Source organism: Mastomys coucha, unplaced genomic scaffold, assembly GCF_008632895.1.
Source record: "Mastomys coucha isolate ucsf_1 unplaced genomic scaffold, UCSF_Mcou_1 pScaffold13, whole genome shotgun sequence".
Taxonomy (NCBI): domain Eukaryota; kingdom Metazoa; phylum Chordata; class Mammalia; order Rodentia; family Muridae; genus Mastomys; species Mastomys coucha.
Window position 1 is genome coordinate 32,526,192 of NW_022196895.1, and position 18,348 is coordinate 32,544,539.

The 18,348-nt window shown below is 48.0% G+C and overlaps 1 protein-coding gene across 1 annotated transcript; it reads right to left on the reverse strand.

Moving 5' to 3' along the window:
• Positions 1 to 3,329: 3,329 nt before the first annotated feature.
• On the reverse strand, positions 3,330 to 14,250 carry Hbegf (heparin binding EGF like growth factor). Its single transcript, XM_031365393.1, has 6 exons — positions 13,885 to 14,250; positions 13,494 to 13,667; positions 10,953 to 11,130; positions 5,846 to 6,001; positions 5,043 to 5,133; positions 3,330 to 4,744 (listed from the first exon to the last, which is right to left on the reverse strand). The coding sequence occupies exons 1-5, from the start codon at positions 13,928 to 13,930 to the stop codon at positions 5,061 to 5,063; spliced, it is 627 nt and encodes a 208-aa protein (XP_031221253.1). The 5' UTR covers positions 13,931 to 14,250; the 3' UTR covers positions 3,330 to 4,744; positions 5,043 to 5,060.
• Positions 14,251 to 18,348: the final 4,098 nt, after the last annotated feature.

Consider the following 18,348-nt stretch of genomic DNA (forward strand, 5'->3'; position numbering starts at 1 on the left):
CAATTCTCCTGTCTCTGCCTCCTAAGTACTAAGATTATTGAAGTATCCCACAATACTCTATCAGTTTCCAGTTTTTAGTGTTTGTAAGTAATACTAAGATGATTTTTCAACAATTAGTTTCATGTGCACTGGTGTTTTGCCTGCACGTCTGTCTGTCTGAGGGTGTCAGATCGCCTGGAACTGGAGTTACATACAATTGTGAGCTGCCTTGTGGGTGCTGTGAAGTGAACCTGGGCCCTCTGGAAGAGCAGTCCAGGCTCTCAATCATTGAGCAATCTCTCCAGCCCTCTAAGATCATTGTTTTAAGACTCGACGATGAACGCCAGTATTTGTTTCTGTTGCATACGTGCCTTAGAGTAGAATTCTTGGGTGATAGAATAATCATACAGCCTTGGCAGTTACTGGTTGTATTAGCTACTTGTCTCACTGCTGTGTTAAAATATCTGACACAGCAGCTTGAAGAAAGAAGGGTTTATTTTGGTTCACAGTGTACACAGTATTTCATGGCAGGGAAATCATGGCAGCAAGAGCTTGAGGCAGCCAGATACATTGTATCCTCAGTGAAGAAGCAGAGGGATAAATGGCGGTGCTGAGTTTGCGTTCCTTTTAATATTCAATCTGGATTCAGCCCTGGGGATGGTGCCGCTCAAAGCTAGGGTGGGTCTTCCCTCCTCAGTTAACCTGATCTAGAAATCCCCCTCAGACAGGCCTAGAGTTTTATTTCCTTGGCAATTCTAGATATTGCCAAGTTGACAGTCAATATAAGCCATCACACTGGTCACCAGAGTTTTAAAAAGATATTCTAAGTACATACAAGATCTCTATACAGGCCGGGTATGGCGGTGACTACTTGAAGTCCCAGCACTGAGACAGGAAAATGGAGAGTCTGAGACAAGTCTGGGCTACAAAGAAAGATCCTGTCAAAGAGAAAAGGAAGAGGAGAAGGAGGAGGAAAAGGAAGAAGAGGAAGAGGAGAAGGAGAGAAGGGAAGGAAAAGAGTAAAGAAGGGGAGAGGGACGGGCAAGTGGATGATTCAGTGGGCAAAGGCTCTTGCTGCCGAGCCTGATGACCTGAGTTCCATCCCTGGGTCTCCCAATAACTCCCACAAATTGTCCTCTGACCTCCATATTATATACTCCCCCAATATAAACAAACAAACAAACAAACAGTGAGATGATGATTTTGTAGCCATGTATCCTTTAGCAAGGGCTGAGTACTGAAGATAGTATAGTCCAAAGATAAGTTTAATCTGCTGGTCACCTTGTTTGTTTGTTTGTTTACTTGCTTGCTTGCTTGTTTTAGAAGGAAGGAAAGAAAAATATCTCTGTTTGGGCTCCCAGAGACACTTCAGCATGTCGCATCTCTCTAAGGAGAGATGGGGAAAAAGAGGAACAACCCAGGACATGTGTATGTTGGCTTTCCTTGCCTCCAACTCACCAGGGCACGATGCTCCATGATGCCCCTTAATTTCACTTTAAGCCCGTTGTCCAGCTCACCTTCCCTGACAGAGGCATCTCTGTAAATTCAACAACTTTTAGAGCAATGCTAGATTGAGTCTGCCTATTTGTTGGTCTTGGATTAGAGTTCAGTTTTCTTACAATAATGCAGGAATGTAACAAATACTGAATACTTACATCTCAGTTTTATTAGAACAATAACACATCATGGGAGCAGATCAACAATAAACAAATTGGAAGGTGTTAGCAGTAAGTAGGAACTATGGAGGAGCATACATCCCTCTTAGGAGAAGATGTATATACTCTGTATGTACTTTGTGCACTGAGGAATGTTCTGTGGAGAATAGGGAAGACCTTCAAAGTAGACAAGATATGATTTATGTGAGATATGAGGACTCATAGCTTAGACTTCTTGTATGCAAAGCATGTGTTGTACCACTGAGATACCACTCTCAGCCCTGAGTTATGCCTTAAATAAAATATCATTCTAGCCAAGAAGCAAGGCGGGAAGGCAAGAGGCCATTTCAGAGTCCAGGTCTGAAAGGACAGTGTGTTGGACCGGGTGAGGATTGTGATTCGTGGTTGCATACATACATTCAAAATGTATAGCCAACAAGAGTGATTGGTGGGTTGGCTGTGGAGCATGAGAGGACGGGATAAGAAGATCTTGTTCCTTCCAGGAGCAATGGTTGCCTGCATGAACAGCATACAACTAACTCCTGAGTCTAGGGCTTAACAACCGAACATACACAAGCCCAGCAAGACAAACTTCCTATACCAAAGTGCTAGTCTTCCTTGTATGAGAGGCAATAGGTTTTTAAAACAGAGGATTAGTCCTGGATACTGAGCATTCTTAAGCAAGTTGTTCAACCTAAGACTCCATTTCCTCTTTTAGGAAAGGGAGACGGTTAATAGTATCCCACCATGGAGTTGTGGATGGTGAGAACAATGAACACAAACACGTCTGACACTGAGACAGCTGAAAACACTTCTATGTTGTCAGGCAGTGGTGACGCACTTCTTTAGCCCCAGCATTTGGAAGGCAGAGGCAGGCAGATCTCTGAGATTAAGGCCAGCTTGGTCTAAAGAATGAGTTCCAGGACAGCCTGGGCTACACAGAGAGAGACTCTGTCTCAAAAAACACAGAAACAAAACCAAAAACCACCAGCCAACCAGTCAACCAACCAACCAAAAAAACAAAAAGAAGAGAAAAGGAAAGGAAGGAAAGAAGGAAGGAAGAGAGAGAGGGAGGAAAGAAGGAAGGAAGAAAAAATTTCTGTGTTAAACAGATTCCCCGTAACCCAAGCAGAACAGGGCTGGGGAATGGCTCAGTCAGTAAAGTGTTTAATATGCAAATACAAGAGCCTTTGTTTGTATCCCCAGTGCCTTTATAAAAGGCCAACACACTGACATCTGTCTGTAACTCCAGACCCTGGATAGTAGAGGCAGAGGAGCCTAGTGGTGAGCTGCTAAGCTCTGGGTTTAGTGAGAGACTGACTCAAAAAATAAGAAGAGCAAACTGGCCAGGGTAGTTTACACACCATTAATCTCATCACTCAGGAGGCAAAGATGTGTAGATCTCTGAGTTCTAAGCCAGCTGGGCCTATGTAATGAGACTTTGTCAAAAAAAAAAAAAGGAAAAATAAATAATAAAGGAGAGTAATGGAGAAGGACATCCAAAGTCAACTTCTGGCCTCATGCACATAAAAACAAAACAAGCCAGGTGTGGTGGTGCAAGCACTTGGGAGGCAAAGGCTGACAGATCTGAGTTCAAGACCAGCCTGCTCTACATAGAGTTCCAGGACAGCCAGGGCTCAATAGTGAGAGCCTAAACAAACAAACAACACCAAACCAAAAACTAAACAGAGCATGGATGGAGTAAGGGTTACCTTTATTTGGATCACAAAGTATAAATATGAACCAAGTTTTGGAAATATAGGTTGTAACAGTTCAGAAATGGCACTAGAACCTTCCATGGGGACCGGGACAGCAGACATTATAGTCTTGGTGAGACCATAGTCTCCTTACCCAAAACCTTCCCTCCCGCCCACCTTCTCCATAGTAATTGATAGGTATCAAGGACCAAGAATAGTCAACTCCAAAACTCCCTGATCTGCCTCAGCCTTTTTCTTTACTAATGCCTTCTCCAAGCTGCCCTGTGTTCTGCCAACCCCAGCATGGAGCAGCACCAGAGGAACAGCAGGATAAGAGAAATGTCCTGACACAAAGGGAGTGAGACAGGGTGATGGAGGACCAGGAAGCTGCAGGTGTGGACGCTCAGTCTCTTCTGAGATTTGGCAGGGAGAGGACACGGGCAAACACCAATATCTATTACACATTGACATCAGCACCTTGGGCTTTCAAAACACAAATGGTAGACAAAAATCACCTAGGTAAGACTGCAGTCCAACTCACAGAGTGGCTCCGCTCACATCGATCCCCGCACTCTGACCACACACAACCCACCCTGGGAACTCTGCTCCAGGAACATCTTCTGAAATGTAGACAGACAATAAATTACTACAATAAATGGGTTACAGAGCAAAGGGGACCCAGCGTGGCATTGAGCCAGATGGTAGAGCTGCAGAGAAGGGGGCCAGGACATTGCCAAAGTAACAGTCTAGGCACTTGAAATATTATTGTTAGATTGTTAAAAACTAAATATATTAACATACATAGAATAAAATAAATATATAATTTAAGAGGCATTTTACAAACAAACAAACAATAACAACAAGAAAACGACAAAATACTTGTTATTTTTCCCCTCTGGGTAGAAAAGTCCCAAAACTCAAAAGTTCTCGGGCTTGCGGTATTTCACAGTTAGCTCATCAAATCCAGCGTGCTGGAGGGTCCAAACAGCAGATCCCTTGGGGCTACTTGAACACATGGCTTCTCAACTCTGTTGCTCTCTTCCAGTCCATAAAACACGCATCCTTCCTCTCCTCTTTTTTTTTTTTCAGTCAAAAATCCTGGAGCTTATGGAAACTAGCTGATACTTTAATCCAGAAGCTAAGTGTCTAAACACACCAGTGGGTTCAGTGGAGGAGGATCAGGAAGCCCTGAAGGGCTCACTTGCTCCTGCTTTCTTCAGATCCGGATCCCAGCGGGGATAGTCTGTTTGGCACTTTGAGGCTCTGAGATCTTTTGCAGAGCAATGACAGGAGGCCCAGTCAGGGTAGCGACTGGGAATGAATGAAGACATCTTCATGGCTGCTGGTGAAGTATTTCTCCTCTGTGTAGAACTTGTAATGAACCACTGTCTCAGAAGTAGCCTCTGAAGGTTCCTGAAGCATAAGAGGGAGGCATTAGAGGGAGCTTTAGCTGGGTCCAATCTTACAACACACAAAGAGCATTAGGAAGGGGAGCTGGGGGGGGGGGCGCAATCCTGTAACCTAACCAGAGACACCTCACCAGGTCTCTAAAAACACTTCTACATTGAGATTCAGTCGGTCACAGTAGTAACCTGCCCCCTGCTACCTCTCATCAAGAGAATTCAGCACTCACTGAAGCAGACCCCAGACCCACCCATCCATGCCTTGGCCTATCTACCCATGCAGCCCAGGAAAAAGGATGGAGCATTACCTTAAGCTCAGGTCCTCCTCAGTGGGAACTAGCTATGCCCAACTTCACTTTCTCTTCACTTTCCAAGTCATAACCTCCTCGCCTGTGGTACCTGAGGAAAAGAAGGGCTGTGAAGAAAGGATAACACGCAGGCCCCACAGACCCCCATGACAGGGATCAATTTCTTCAAAGCTCAGAGGGTATGGTAGCTCATGAGTCTCTAGCCAGAATTCAGCTTCTCTGAGGGATTCCTGCCTCTACCAACAGAAGATTTAGATATATACATACATACATATATATATATACACATAAATTTGTGTATATATATACAATCATCCTTTCAGAGACAGCACCTCATAACTCAGACTGGACTAGCATTTTCTATATAGCCCAGGCTGGCTTCATAGCAGGTGTGTACCTGTCACCCCGACTTTATTGATTTTAGCATTATTTGGTCCTCAAAACATCCTTATAGAGTACAATCCCTGAGAGATTACCATCAATAGTATTATCCATGCCTTTCTACATTAATGCCAGGAGAAAGATATGCTTAAGAGGTGCTTCTGTGGGTGAGTGACCAGGCCACAGAGGTAGGAAATGAACCCCATGAGAACAAAGGAACTGTATGGCCTGGCCTAGCAATAGGTACCCTGGGATTTATACACTGGCCTCATGCCGTGTCAGGCCAAAAATAATAATAGTTTCTAGAAAGTATACAATATTGAGGCCAACATCTAGGGGTATGGAGGAGAGGCTCTGAGTCTGAGGGGGGAGAAAGTGGTGATTGACTCAAAAAACAAGCCTACGAGGCTCCAAACACTCACCTAAACATGAGAAGTCCCACGATGACAAGAAGACAGACAGACGATAGCACTACAGCCACCACAGCCAAGACTGTCGTGTGGTCATACGTATATAGGGGATTCTCCACTGGGAGAGTCAGCCCATGACACCTCTGTCCATAGTAACCGGGGAGGCAGCTAAAATGACAAAAAGAGAGAGTTAATGGTATATGCACACCCTCTGCTGCTCTCTCCACCCACCCTGCCCCCAGAGTCCTGCTTCATGCAGGGAAAAAGTGAGGGAGGAGTTGAAGGTCTCTCTCTTTAAATGTATTCCTCATGGACCTAATCTATTACATTTGTACTAAGGTGTTCTGCTTAAGCTACTTAAGAGGACTTGGGCATAAGGGCTGATGGACTGAGCGGAGGGCGACTCGGCATCTCTCCCTCTATCTAGAGAGGCCCTTCAACATTCTGACCCAGAAATAAACCCAGCCTTGCCCATCAATGCATCCAGCAAGCAGTCCCTCCCCACTGCTGCTCAGCCTATTAATAGGCCCTGTCCCTTTGCCAGGAATCATTTTTCTCATTTCCTTCATTTAACTCCTAACTCCCAACCTGAGAGCTAAATTACAGCCTTTGGCCTCTGAATGCCGAATGCCGGTCTCTCTGGGTCTCCTTTATCTCAGGGCACAAAGCAAACAAAACCAAGATAACATCTTCCTACCCAGCCACCCTGTCACAGCGGGGAAAGAATGTGACAGAAACAATCCCAGAGCTCTTCTCACTCAAGAAGCAAGTCACGTGACAATCCCTCTTCAAACACAAAGCACTTCCTTAAAGCTCTTAGGAAGCCACCCCTTCCTTTGAGCACCCTTGAGATCCTTTGATGTAGGGGGAGCCCCGTGCTACAGAAAGGCTTCCCTAGGTCTCAGCAACAGGGCAGCCTCCTTAACATGGACCCTCTAACTTTGCTTGTGCACCTCATATCTGCTCACCCTCCAGCTGGGGTAGGGGTAGGTTTGCTTGGGGATGTTAGGCTAGCATCTGCTTGAAGGAGACACTGAGAACCTGTGGCCCTCTACTCTGAATGGCACCGTCTCTAGAAAGAGGTGTGCACCTGGAGCCTCAGAGCCGGGATGAATCCATCCTTCCTGCTGGCAGGATCCTGGGAGGCTCCATGGAGCAGAGCAGTCGACTCTGGCAATGGCACAGGGCTCTAGTAGAGCACTGCATCCCTGTTCTTCCCTCTCTTAGGACTGTCTGGTGCCTACTTCTGGGTACAGAGCAGCATGAAGGTGTGTCAGCTCCACAAAGGACAGAATATGTTCCTTACCTAGCTGCTTCAGTATGTCTGTCCCCTGAGTTGGAGTCAGGAAAAAAAAATATATTGAACAATATCCCTACCCTTCCAGGACCTAAAGGAAACTCCTAAGAGTGTCTCTGGAAAATTGTGTGTGCGCAGAGATAAGGTGTCAATGAGATTAAGTGATTTGTCAAGTCTTAGAACTAGGAAGCAGGAAGGCCAAGGGCAGAAGTACAATTTTGACCCCTTTGAGCAATGCAGCTAACCCTAAGAAGCATATCTGATGGGTCCTGGGACTGTCTGATCTGTTCTCTGATTATTATTATTATTATTATTATTATTATTATTATTATTATTATTGCTTATTATTCACAGCTCTAATAATAAATAGCAAATAATAAAGGCCTACCATGAGCCAAGTACTCTGTGCTAACTGCTTCACAAGGATTATTTGATTTGGCCTCTGGTGCTAAGGCTTGAACCTGGGGGACCTTTGGATATCATTTGACATTTCAGGCCAGATCACCTGTGAAGTAGAGGTTACCATTCTCCGCTTTGAAAAAACCAAGGCTTAACTTTTCCAATAAATAATGTGCCAAGGTTACAGAGTTAAACAGTAGTAGAGCCCTGGAGTTCACCCAGCAGTCTGGGCGACCTCAGCACCTATGCTATGCCAGGGGAGGGAAGCTGAATCTGTTTTGCAGTTCCAAACCATCATTCAAACCCCACAGGTAGTTACTCAGATGATAGAAATAAAACTTGGCCTCAGAGTCCCGCAATTCAGTTATATAATCCCTCTGCCACCTCTGTCCTGAGTCAAAAGGATAATAATGTAAATGTGCTAATATTACCAACTTCCCCCTCCCGTCAAAGCCTGGCTTCCCCAAGGAAGAAGCGGGGCTGAATACATTCCGAGCATCCCTGGATGCTGGGCAAGATCATGTGTCTTGCCTCAAGCCAACAGACATATCCATCAAACTAGGACACGTTTCTCCTCTCCACGTCTGTGACCCACTTCAGAACTCACATGACAACAGAAGCTCCTTCTAGAGGCCAGAGAGATCTGCTACGTAATCTTATATATCTCCGCATCTACTCTGGGAAGTGAAGAAGCATCATTTGATAGAGGGGATCAGAATAATCGAGCTCCAGACTGGTTCTGCTATTTCTAGCCAGGTGATCTTGGGCAAGCCACATTACTTTTCTAAGCTTTGATTCCCTCATGTCAAATCAGAGGTAATAGAAGCCTGTCTCACTGAAGCATCATGGAAAACCCAGGCCCCATTTGTGCGAGTTATTATACAATCAAACCAGAGGGTAAAGCCTGTTTCTCAAGGAACAAGATGTTCAAACCAGATGGATCAAGAGAAGGGGCTTCTCTGCACGTGAGCAGTGTGCATAGTGCAGCTCCACGCCTCCCTCTCTTCCCAACCCTCCAGGTCTGCTCTAGCCACAGGAAACTCTGCAGCCACCTTCTGGGTCAGCAGCCAGTCAGAAGTCCAAGAAAACTGCTCTTTGAGGGCAACTTTTGGCTGGTGACACAGGAGGATTTTCCTGTTCCTGGTGGCTGTCAAAGACTGGTTTAGGAAGCCAGTTAGCCTCAAGGTCACCACAGCAGCCTGGACACACCCTGGCTGGCAGCTTCTGAGTCTAAAGTAAAGGAGAAGCCACCAACAGGGACACAGATGTGCGTGCACAGACATCACATTGCCCCAAACCAGGAGCTCTGTATCAAAGAACCCACCCTATGAAGTCTGCCCAGAAAGTTGACACAAAGCCTTCTGGATGCTTGGTGTGTTCTTAGAGTAGTGAAATCCTGAAGAGTGTTCTAGAACAACAGCTGTCCCCCCCACCCCCCATACAATTCTGCTCGGACTCTATAAGGACAGGGATAGAGGAGGGAAGCCAACACACGGTGTGTCCTGGGAACACGAAAAGCATGCTAGGATAGGGGTGCACCCCACTTTCTTCCCATGAACTTATTTAGCTGTTGATCTCATGCAAAAAAAAAAAACTTCCTACTTGTTCTCTGTGGTTTCCTCATTTTCCAAGTAGAGAAAGTTCTGCCCTCCCAGCAGAGGGCTTCTGGAAATCCCAAAGACCATCTCCTTTCATTCCTTCAGACAGAGTGAGTAAGTGCCTACCATGCCTGCTGGGCTGAACTCGATTTAAATGCAAACAATGAAGCCTTCAAAGACACAATGCCAATAATACCAGTATGATTATTTTCACTATCCCTAGGCCACTAGGTGGCCTTGTGCACACCTCTGCGCTTAGGAGGTCAGGGGAGCCCTGCTTCTTGGCTGATCAATGGAAGCCCTGCAAATCCATTCACTAAAAACACCCTGAGCCACAAACATCCTGAGACAGTGCGGCTAGACAGACTCCTGGCTCTACTCCATCTTGACTACCCTCAGAGTCACTTTCTCCACCCGGAGTTAATGATGCCATTTTACACATTTAAGACAAACACTTCCTGTCCTGTCCAGGACATTGGAACAGAGCAGACTGAGACTCTATCTTTTTTTTTTTTTTTTTTTTTCTAGACAGTGGTCTCTCTGAGTAGCCCTGGCTGTTCTGAGACTCCCTCTGTAAGATCAAGCTGGCCTCGAACTCAGAGATCTACCTGCCTCTGTCTCTGGTATTACGCATGAGGGTGTGCGCCATCACCAGCTGGCTGATTCTGACATCCTTAACCAAGCCTCTCTAATACACCAAACTCCTGCCTAGGATGGTACAGGAAAGGACACACTATGAAGGTGGGAATAGATCTGTCAGACAACTGCTACACACAGGACAGACCTGCTGTGTGTGAGTAGATAAGACTAGGGTGCTTATGAAAGGTAAAAGGACCCATGCTAGTCATGGAGGGAAGAGATACTATACAGACAGATTTTTTTTTTTTTTTTTGCCAGGAGAAGCGGGGGTTGGGGGAGAGGTAGTGGATATACAAGAGCATCCTGAGCTGGCCAGAGTCCCTTCGGAAGAGACACAGGGTTCCAAGAGCCTGTCCCCCTCTTGACAGGGAAGAGAGGGGATGTCTGTAGCCTGATGTGGGATATTGGCCTCAGGCACAGTGGCCACATTTTGCTTACCAGAGAGCATAACACCACCACCATCATCCCTGAGGGGTTGCCAAGGTGGCCACTTGCTGGGCTTGGCCTATGAGAGGATCCTGAACCCTCAACCCCTCCATCCACACTCTTGGCAGGGAGCAGTGATGCTGCAGGCTGAGTTGGGTTCCACTAATAATCTTGCACATACAAAAAAGTGTTCTCCCACCCCCTCTTCCCCACAAGCTCAATATCCTCTATGTCTCCCCCAATCCTTCTGTCCCTTGCTTGGGTGAAAGAGGACGGACTTCGACCCACTCTGCACACTGGTTCCTCTCTGTACAGTCCTGCCATGCCTGCTCTCCCACATGTACACACTTGAGTACACACACTCGCACTCACAGCACGTGATTTAAGACACCTCCTATCATCTGCTGTGTTTCCTATCAGCTTTCCTTTCCAGAGAAGTATCCAGGAACCAAGGCCCTCCTTCCCAAGGGACAGCTCTCACAGACACATGCTCACTGGTAGGGATGCAGGAGGGAATGTCCTGAAGGGTTGAGGAGAGTCACAACCCCATGCCACAGGAAATTACATCCTCTTTGGTGGTGGTGGTGGTGGTGGTGGCGGCGGGGACTTCCGCTGACTAAAAATATGTCCCTTCCTTTGAACTTCCTCCCAGAGGTTGAAAAGAAACTGGGGTGAAATTATGAATTCAAGGAACAGTGACAAACAGACGGTGCAGCTGGCAGTGTGACAATGAGATTCCTTCTGGGAGTGGAGCACTTACTGGCAAGAGGGAATACGGAGATCCTTCACGTATCTGCACTCTCCGTGGATGCAGTAGTCCTTGTATTTCTTAAGGCACGGGTCTCTCTTCTTTCCTAACCCCTTGCCTTTCTTCTTCTTTTTCCCATTCTTTTCTTTGCTTGGGGTGGCCAGGGCTTGTGGCTTGGAGGAGAAAGTGACTGCAGGGGGGAAAAGGTACTTGGTAAGTGTTTCTACTCTGTCCCTTTGAAAAGGTATCTCCAGATCTAAGCCAGGCTGACCTCAGACCCCCATTTCACCCACCCCTAGCATCTGGAACGTGGAATTACAGGTGGGAAGAGCCCCCAAACCGACGAGGATGCACACATTCTTTGGTCCCACCCGTAGTCAGAGGCCTGGGAAAACTTTAAGAACCACCAGAAAGAGGAGACTTTTAAGAGGAAATAGAGGTCGGGTTAGGTCCCAAGGAAGAAGGGCTTTGTTCTAAGAAAGCCAGAGTAACTGCAGGTCACAGCACAAAGTGTGGCGTTCACAGCTTTCTACACTTCCCCCCGCCCCAGGTCTGTGATCCTCCATGAGCTTGATTCTATTGTAGCCCTCAGTCAGCCTCATTTCCTGGTCCTGTACTCAGTGACCCACTTGCAGGAAGACTGTGTCGCAGACAAAAATTGCTTTGGGAGAAGGAACATGGCTGCTTGGGGGTAGGAGGCTTCTAAGATAAGAGTGTCTATAAATTGGGAACCCCTCCTCTGGAATTCCCATTGGTCACAGGGAATGCGTTTGGTGTAGAACCTAGCTCTGAAACAGAAAATGAGCCATCTCTGATTTAAAAGGCCTTACTTTTTTGAATTTGGGCAAGACATGTGGCCTGCCCTATACCCTTTAATAATTTCTCCACTTTTCCAAGCATTCAATTAGATTTATCCCCAAATGTCCTATTTATATCTAGGATAGGGAGGGGCATTACAATATGTACAAAGAACTGTCCAGAAGAAACTGGACTAGGACAACCCCCCTCTTCTTTCCAGGCTGCAGATATGGGGAGGGGACAACTTCACATCTAGCTGGGACTAGCCAATTAGCCCAGGAGTCTGAGGCCAGCCTTCCCCATCCCTGAACCCAATTGTTAAAAGGTGCATACTGTCCATGGCTATAGCTTGAGCCTGGCAGAAAGATGAACATGATAGGTTACACTAGGAACATAGAATCCACAAGATAAATGAGACTTCAAGAATGCCAGGGCATTTTCATGATGAAAACTGTTAGATCCCAAAAGGCAAGGACTTGCCCTGGGGTACTGCAGGATTAGAATTAGAGCAGTGCTATCTGGTCCTGTCCTAGGCTCCTTAAATGCTCAGAAGGTATTGCAGGTGGCCAGAGAAAGCCAGTTATCAGGACTCCAAGGAGAGCAAAGCACAAGCCAAGATAATTAGAGAGAGATGCAGGGTAAGGCTGACAAGTCAGGCTCCTGCCGAGGAGAGGGGAGCAGTGAGTCAGGTTGGCAGAGGTAAGGGGAGCAGCTATGTGGGTGGGTGGGGGGTGAGTCACAGCCCCACCCAGCCCTATCCAGCCTAAAAGAGAAAGAGCCAGGAGAATCCAGACTGTTCAGAACACACACGGGTGACCCCCAGGAGGGGGGGGTGCACTGTTGAGGGGATGATGTGTGGGATCCCAGCCTCTCCGTCTTGGAGCAGACTCTTGACTTATGCAAAACAGAGAAAGAACCAGGCGGGAGCAGGCGTGCTATGCAGCAGGTGGGGCTGAACAGGTGTGTCTCTTTCTAACCAAATATAGTCATTCCGGGAGCCCACAGGGCTTCCTGCTGGCTCCGCCTCTGAGAATCACTGCCACTGGCAGGGAGGACCTCCAGTTCTGGACTCTGACCAGTCCCTGTGCTCAGCCCCAGAGACAGGTTATAGGAGCATACATAGCTTTCTTCCTGGAGTCTCCTTAGGGATTCCCGTGGAGTCTCCAAGGTTCAGACCCACAGCATTTCAAAATGGTCTCGCAGGGACCCAACATTCACCATTCATAGCCAGCTGCAAGGGTGCTGGTCTCATCTACCAAAGCTAAGAAGAGTTCCTCACTGCCCTCTTTCTCTAGCCTGCAGATAGATGGATGAAGGAGACTATCATCACACATCTTTTAACGTTCCCATCTATTAACTCTTTTTATATATAGCCATCACATATATAATCAACATCAAATAGGACCTGCACTCTTTTTTTTTTTTTTTTTTTAAGTGGAAACTCTAGTAAAAGCATGTCTATCATGCCTTCCTTCTACCATCTGGCTTACCCCAGAGGATAACCTACATCCTTCAGTTCACTCCCCATAAGGTAAGACCCCATACTAGTTGAGACCAAGGACAAGAATGAGCGCACTGTATTCCAGAACCTCCAACTCCAGTCAGCCCATAAGCTTTTCCTTGAAGTCTTCCACAAGCATCCCTTCAACACCCTGAGGACAGGGGATGGGGAATGGGGGCAAAAGTGTAAGTCGTAGGCCTGTGTATTCTTCAGCTGCGAACAGCATCTAAGGTTCAGTAAGCCTCCACACCCACCTTTGAAAAGGTCCAGATCTTTCCCTTCCAAGTCCTGGACCTCCTGAGTGCGATCTCCTCCTGTGGGTAGCAGCTGGTTTGTGGATCCAGTGGGAGGGTCGGGGTTGCTGGCTGCTGCCGCCAGACCTCTCCGAACCCGCTCGAGACTCTCGCCGGTCACCAACGCGGACAACACTGGACAAGAGAAGAAAGGAGGCCGCAATAAGACCCTTTGCTTAGGACCCCGCTCTACCACGCCATCGAGGTCCACGCCCGCCCTTCAGGGCGCACGGGCCCCACCAAGTGGCCCGCTCCGCGGGGTGGGGGGACGCGCCGCGACGACCTTCCCACGTGTCCCCCCACACGGCGCCCACCCCACCCCACCCCCGACTCTGGAGACCTGAGCTCTTACTTGCGGCTAGAAAGAGCTTCAGCACCACCGACGGCAGCAGCTTCATGGTCCCGAGCCTGGCGGAGACCGGGGAGGCAGAGATCACTTTGGATGCGGCGGCCGCTGGACGCTTGCACGGGGGCCAGGCGGCGGAGGACGGCGAGGTTCCGCGGGGCACTGTCCGCTGCCTGCTTCTGGGTGAGATCCTGTCTGGGAGCCTTGCGGCCGCGGTTAGTCTGTCTGCTCCGAGTCGGTCCGCGCGTCCGCTCCAGCAATTGAAGGTCCGTCAGGCCAACCGGCCGCGTGCAGCTCCCCGGGCCGACTGAGCGCTCGCTCGCAGCGCGCGGCCGGGAATAAGGCTCCGGGGAAGGAGTGGGAGCCCCGCCCCGCCCGGCGCCGCCCCCTCCCCTCCCCCTCCCGCTCCGGGAAGCCAGCCCGGCTGCAGGCGCCGGCAGCGCTGCCCGGGACTAGGCGGTCGCGGCGGGAGGACCGGGAGGCGCTCACATTTTTTGGGAGCAGGCCAGAGCAGCCGTGACTGGAGTGTGGGTGTAGAGCGAATGACCAGCAGGTGGCGAGGATCCTACCTTTCCTCCTACGCGGGCCTTGGTGCAGCCTAGCGAAAGGTGATCTGTTCTTGGCCTCTCTGCCCTCCCACCCCCTGAATCTTTGACTAAGTCCCCGCTCCACACTAGGTATCTGCACTCAGAAGATCATAATAGATAATAATTTGTTTATCTTTTAGAAATTAGAAACACGAATGCCAGCTGGTCTCCTGAGGGCAAAGTGACCAGATACGGAGTTGGAATCATTTGATGCCAGTCCAGCAACAGCAAAGGAAGTTAGGAGTGGCTTCCACTGCTTTCCCCCCAGGGGACATAGTATACTTTAGGATTTCTGAGCTATGCGATATAGTTCCCAGGCTTTTGCAGCCAGAGAGACACAGGATATAGGACAAGCCTCATACTTTCCCTTGGATATTAAGACCACTCTCTCAAACATAAGCTCTCCTCTCAGAGGACCCAACCAGCTAACCTCAACGAATGCCGTGCCGGATTGATGTGTTTGGGGGGGGGGGGGTCGTCTGGAGTCAATGTCCTGACTCAAATAATGACTCCCTCAGTAAGTATTTCAGCTCCCAGGGACGTGCTGGGTAGGGAGTTTGACACAGGGCTGGGTTGGCATTCAGAGCCTTCAGATTGTGCCAGACAGAGAGCACTTTGCCTGATTCAGCCATGTGTAGGGATAAAAACAGGCCTACTATTTATACACTGTCTATCCCACTCTTTCTCCCCACCCCCACTTTCTCAGGGGTCAATCTGGTTTCCCCCTCTTCGTTCTCCCCAGCTATACTCCCAGGCCTGGATGCCCATAGTGAACTACCGTGTCCACAAGACTTGGATTGCTACTTACTGTGTGAACTTGGACAACATAATTGATTCTATTTTTTGGAAGAAGATGAATTTGTCTGATTTTATGTGTATGGGTGTTTGCCTGGCATGTACGTCTGTGTACAGCATGCCTGCCTGGTGCCCACAGAGCTCAGAAGAGGGTATCAGATTTCCTGGGACTAGAGTTACAGATAGTTGGGAGCCCCTGTGTGGGTGCAGGGAATCAAACCTGGGTTCTCTGGAAGAGCACCCAGTACTCTTTAACAGTCGAGCCATGTCTCTAGCCCCTAAGACAATTGATTTTACTGAGCCTCGGTTTCTATGTATCTCTAATGGAAATAACAGTAGTAAAACTAACAATGCCTGCTGTGCAGAAAGCGTTTTGAGGACTGAATGAGGAAACAAATATAAAGCAGAAAGCACAGTACCTGGTCTAAGCTCTCAATACATTTGGCCTAATATTGCTGTTGTTGCTATTACTAGATATCCAACCTTGACTACTCTGTTTCCTTAGACGCCATTTTCTCTCCCATCCCTAGGCACTCAGTCTGGCCAGGTGTCAGGGTCCAATTGTGTCGTCAAATTGCTCTCTGGCAGAATCTTACTTGTCACCTATTTGGCCAAAAGCCACCTTGGTATTCCTCTGGGAGCTCAGTATCGGGCCCAGGACCTCAGCAGCTGGCCACCACCCCAGCCACACCTCATCTCTTCCAGCAGGTATTTAATCTTAAAACTGAAGCCATCCAGGGGTCAGGGTTCTCCCCAGGGGAGGGTGGAGGGAGACACTTCCTGACACATGACCAAATCACTCCCCCATTCACACCCTGCTCTCCTGTCCTAGCCTGCTTCTTCCTTCCTATGCTGGGTCCTTCCGCCTCACCAGCACGTCACCTTAGCTTTGCTGGGGCAACTCCAGGCTTTCATCACACCCGGGAGCCTCACCCTCTCCAGGTCTGTGTGTCAGGTTTTACAAGGAAGGGCCTGGAGAAAAGAAGGTGAAAGACCTGAAATGTATTTAGGATAGTCACTTCCCTTCCCAGAACTGCAGAGAACCGGGGACCAAAAGACTGAGCAAAATAAAACAAAATTACAGACTGGGAATGCGACTGAGTGGTAGAGAGTTTGCCTAGCATGTGCAAAGCCCTGGGCTCTATCTTTAGTGTCTCAAAAAGGAGAAAAAAAGAAAAACCACCACTACCATCATACCAACATGACCATCACCACCACCACCAGCACCACCACTGCCACCTCCACTGTAGTTATCACCATCAGCACCATCACCACCTCCATCACTTACCTACAAACAAAAATGTTTACATATGCATAATTGAGATATTGAGGCTACGACTGTATTGATAAGAGTGCTTTCTCAGCCATGGATGTGATCCCCAGCACCAAGAGAAAGCGGGAGAGAGGGCAGAAAGGAAAGAAATAACATGTCTAAGAAACTTTACACTTGTTTTTTTGGCCATTGAAATCCTGGCAGCAGAGGGATTGGACGTGGAAGAAGCAACAGCTTTATGGAAAGAACCACAGGCCATCTACAGTTCAGCGGAGATGCTCTGGTGACAAGAAAGTTGGTATCTTTGTTGAACAGGACCCATTGTTAGGAAAATCCTTATGCTGGTCCTAGCATCTAGAAGATAGAGGGAATAGGGTCAGGAGTTCAAAGCCACCCTTATTAATATATTGAATCTGAGTCCTATCTGGACTACCTGAGAATAGAGCTCAAAAACAAAAATCTCAATCATAATGCATCCCGGAGTAGCCCTGTTAGCAGGCTTACTCCCTAAACATTCGAGGCATGCAGAAGAGGATGTGTTCTGGTCCTGTACTGTACTCACACCTTAGATTTGATTATGGATTAACAAAGCCTTATCTGAAAAGGCGACAGGTAGACTGAGGCCTGGGTGAGAAGAAGAAAGCAGATTTGTTATCATTTGTGGCAGAGCATTCCGAGTCTCACCGGTAGTGCGAAGGGTGGGAGTAGAAACTAGCTTAATGCTTGGGTAGCAGGAAGACAAGACAGGTAGCAAGTTAAATGGCCGGCTGTGGGGCAAAGATGAGGGCAGAGGATGGAGGACATAAAATGACAGGGTGGACAGTGGATTATTCCCCCTCGTCGAGAATCAAATGAGATAAGGATGGGCAGTCAGAGTTGTGTAAGATTACTCCACATGGCTTGTTCCTCTACCTGCTCTGGCTGTCACAGCCAAGGACTCACTTCCAGGGAGCACTCCAATGGGTATGTCCTCAACTATTGACGGAGCATGAGCAAACCCAGGCTTCTCTGACTAGCCTTTTGCTACTAGTGAGTCAAAAGGGAGCTAATCCAGAGCAGAACCTATGGCATCCTGTTTCCCAGCTCAGGCTGGGTTCCCAGGCGGCTGGAAAGGCGGGCTCCTTGGGACTCCCGAGCTGCTGACTCACTGCTAAAGCACTGAGCCCTTGATTTGAAGAGAACTCTTGCATGCCAGTGTGGAGGAGCTGGGAGAAAAGTGCTACAAGGAGTGGGGGTTGGGCAGTTGGGGATCTTGGAGAGGGACCTCTCATGATCCTTTCCTCTCTGGGGCTGCTACATATGCCTTGTAAGTGGGTTCCTCTAAACCTAGCTGTGCATCAGAATCACCAGGGAATACATTACAGATAGAAAGGCCCAGGCAGATGTGGTGGTCAGACTGGTCCTCAGAGAGAGTTCCAGGACAGCTAGGAGTACAGAGAGAAACCCTGATCTGAGAAACAAAACAAACAAATAAAAAAAAAAAAGGCCCAAACTCCAGGTTGGGAGTGTAGCTCACCAGAAGATCACATGCCTAGCATGTACAGGACCCTGTACTATAAAACCAACCAACCAAACAAACAAACAAACAAACAAGGGGTTATGTAAACCCAGGCATGGTGGTACATGCTTATGATCTCAGCACTTCAGACCAAGAATTATCAAGATTTTAAGGAAGGCCCGGGCTATGTGAGACACTGTCTCAAACAAACAAAAACAAAAACAAACAAACAAACAACAAAACCAGAAACCCTTTGAAATTCGAACCTCTGAGGTAGGAGCAGAGGAAATCTGATAGGTGTTCTCGCACATTAAAAA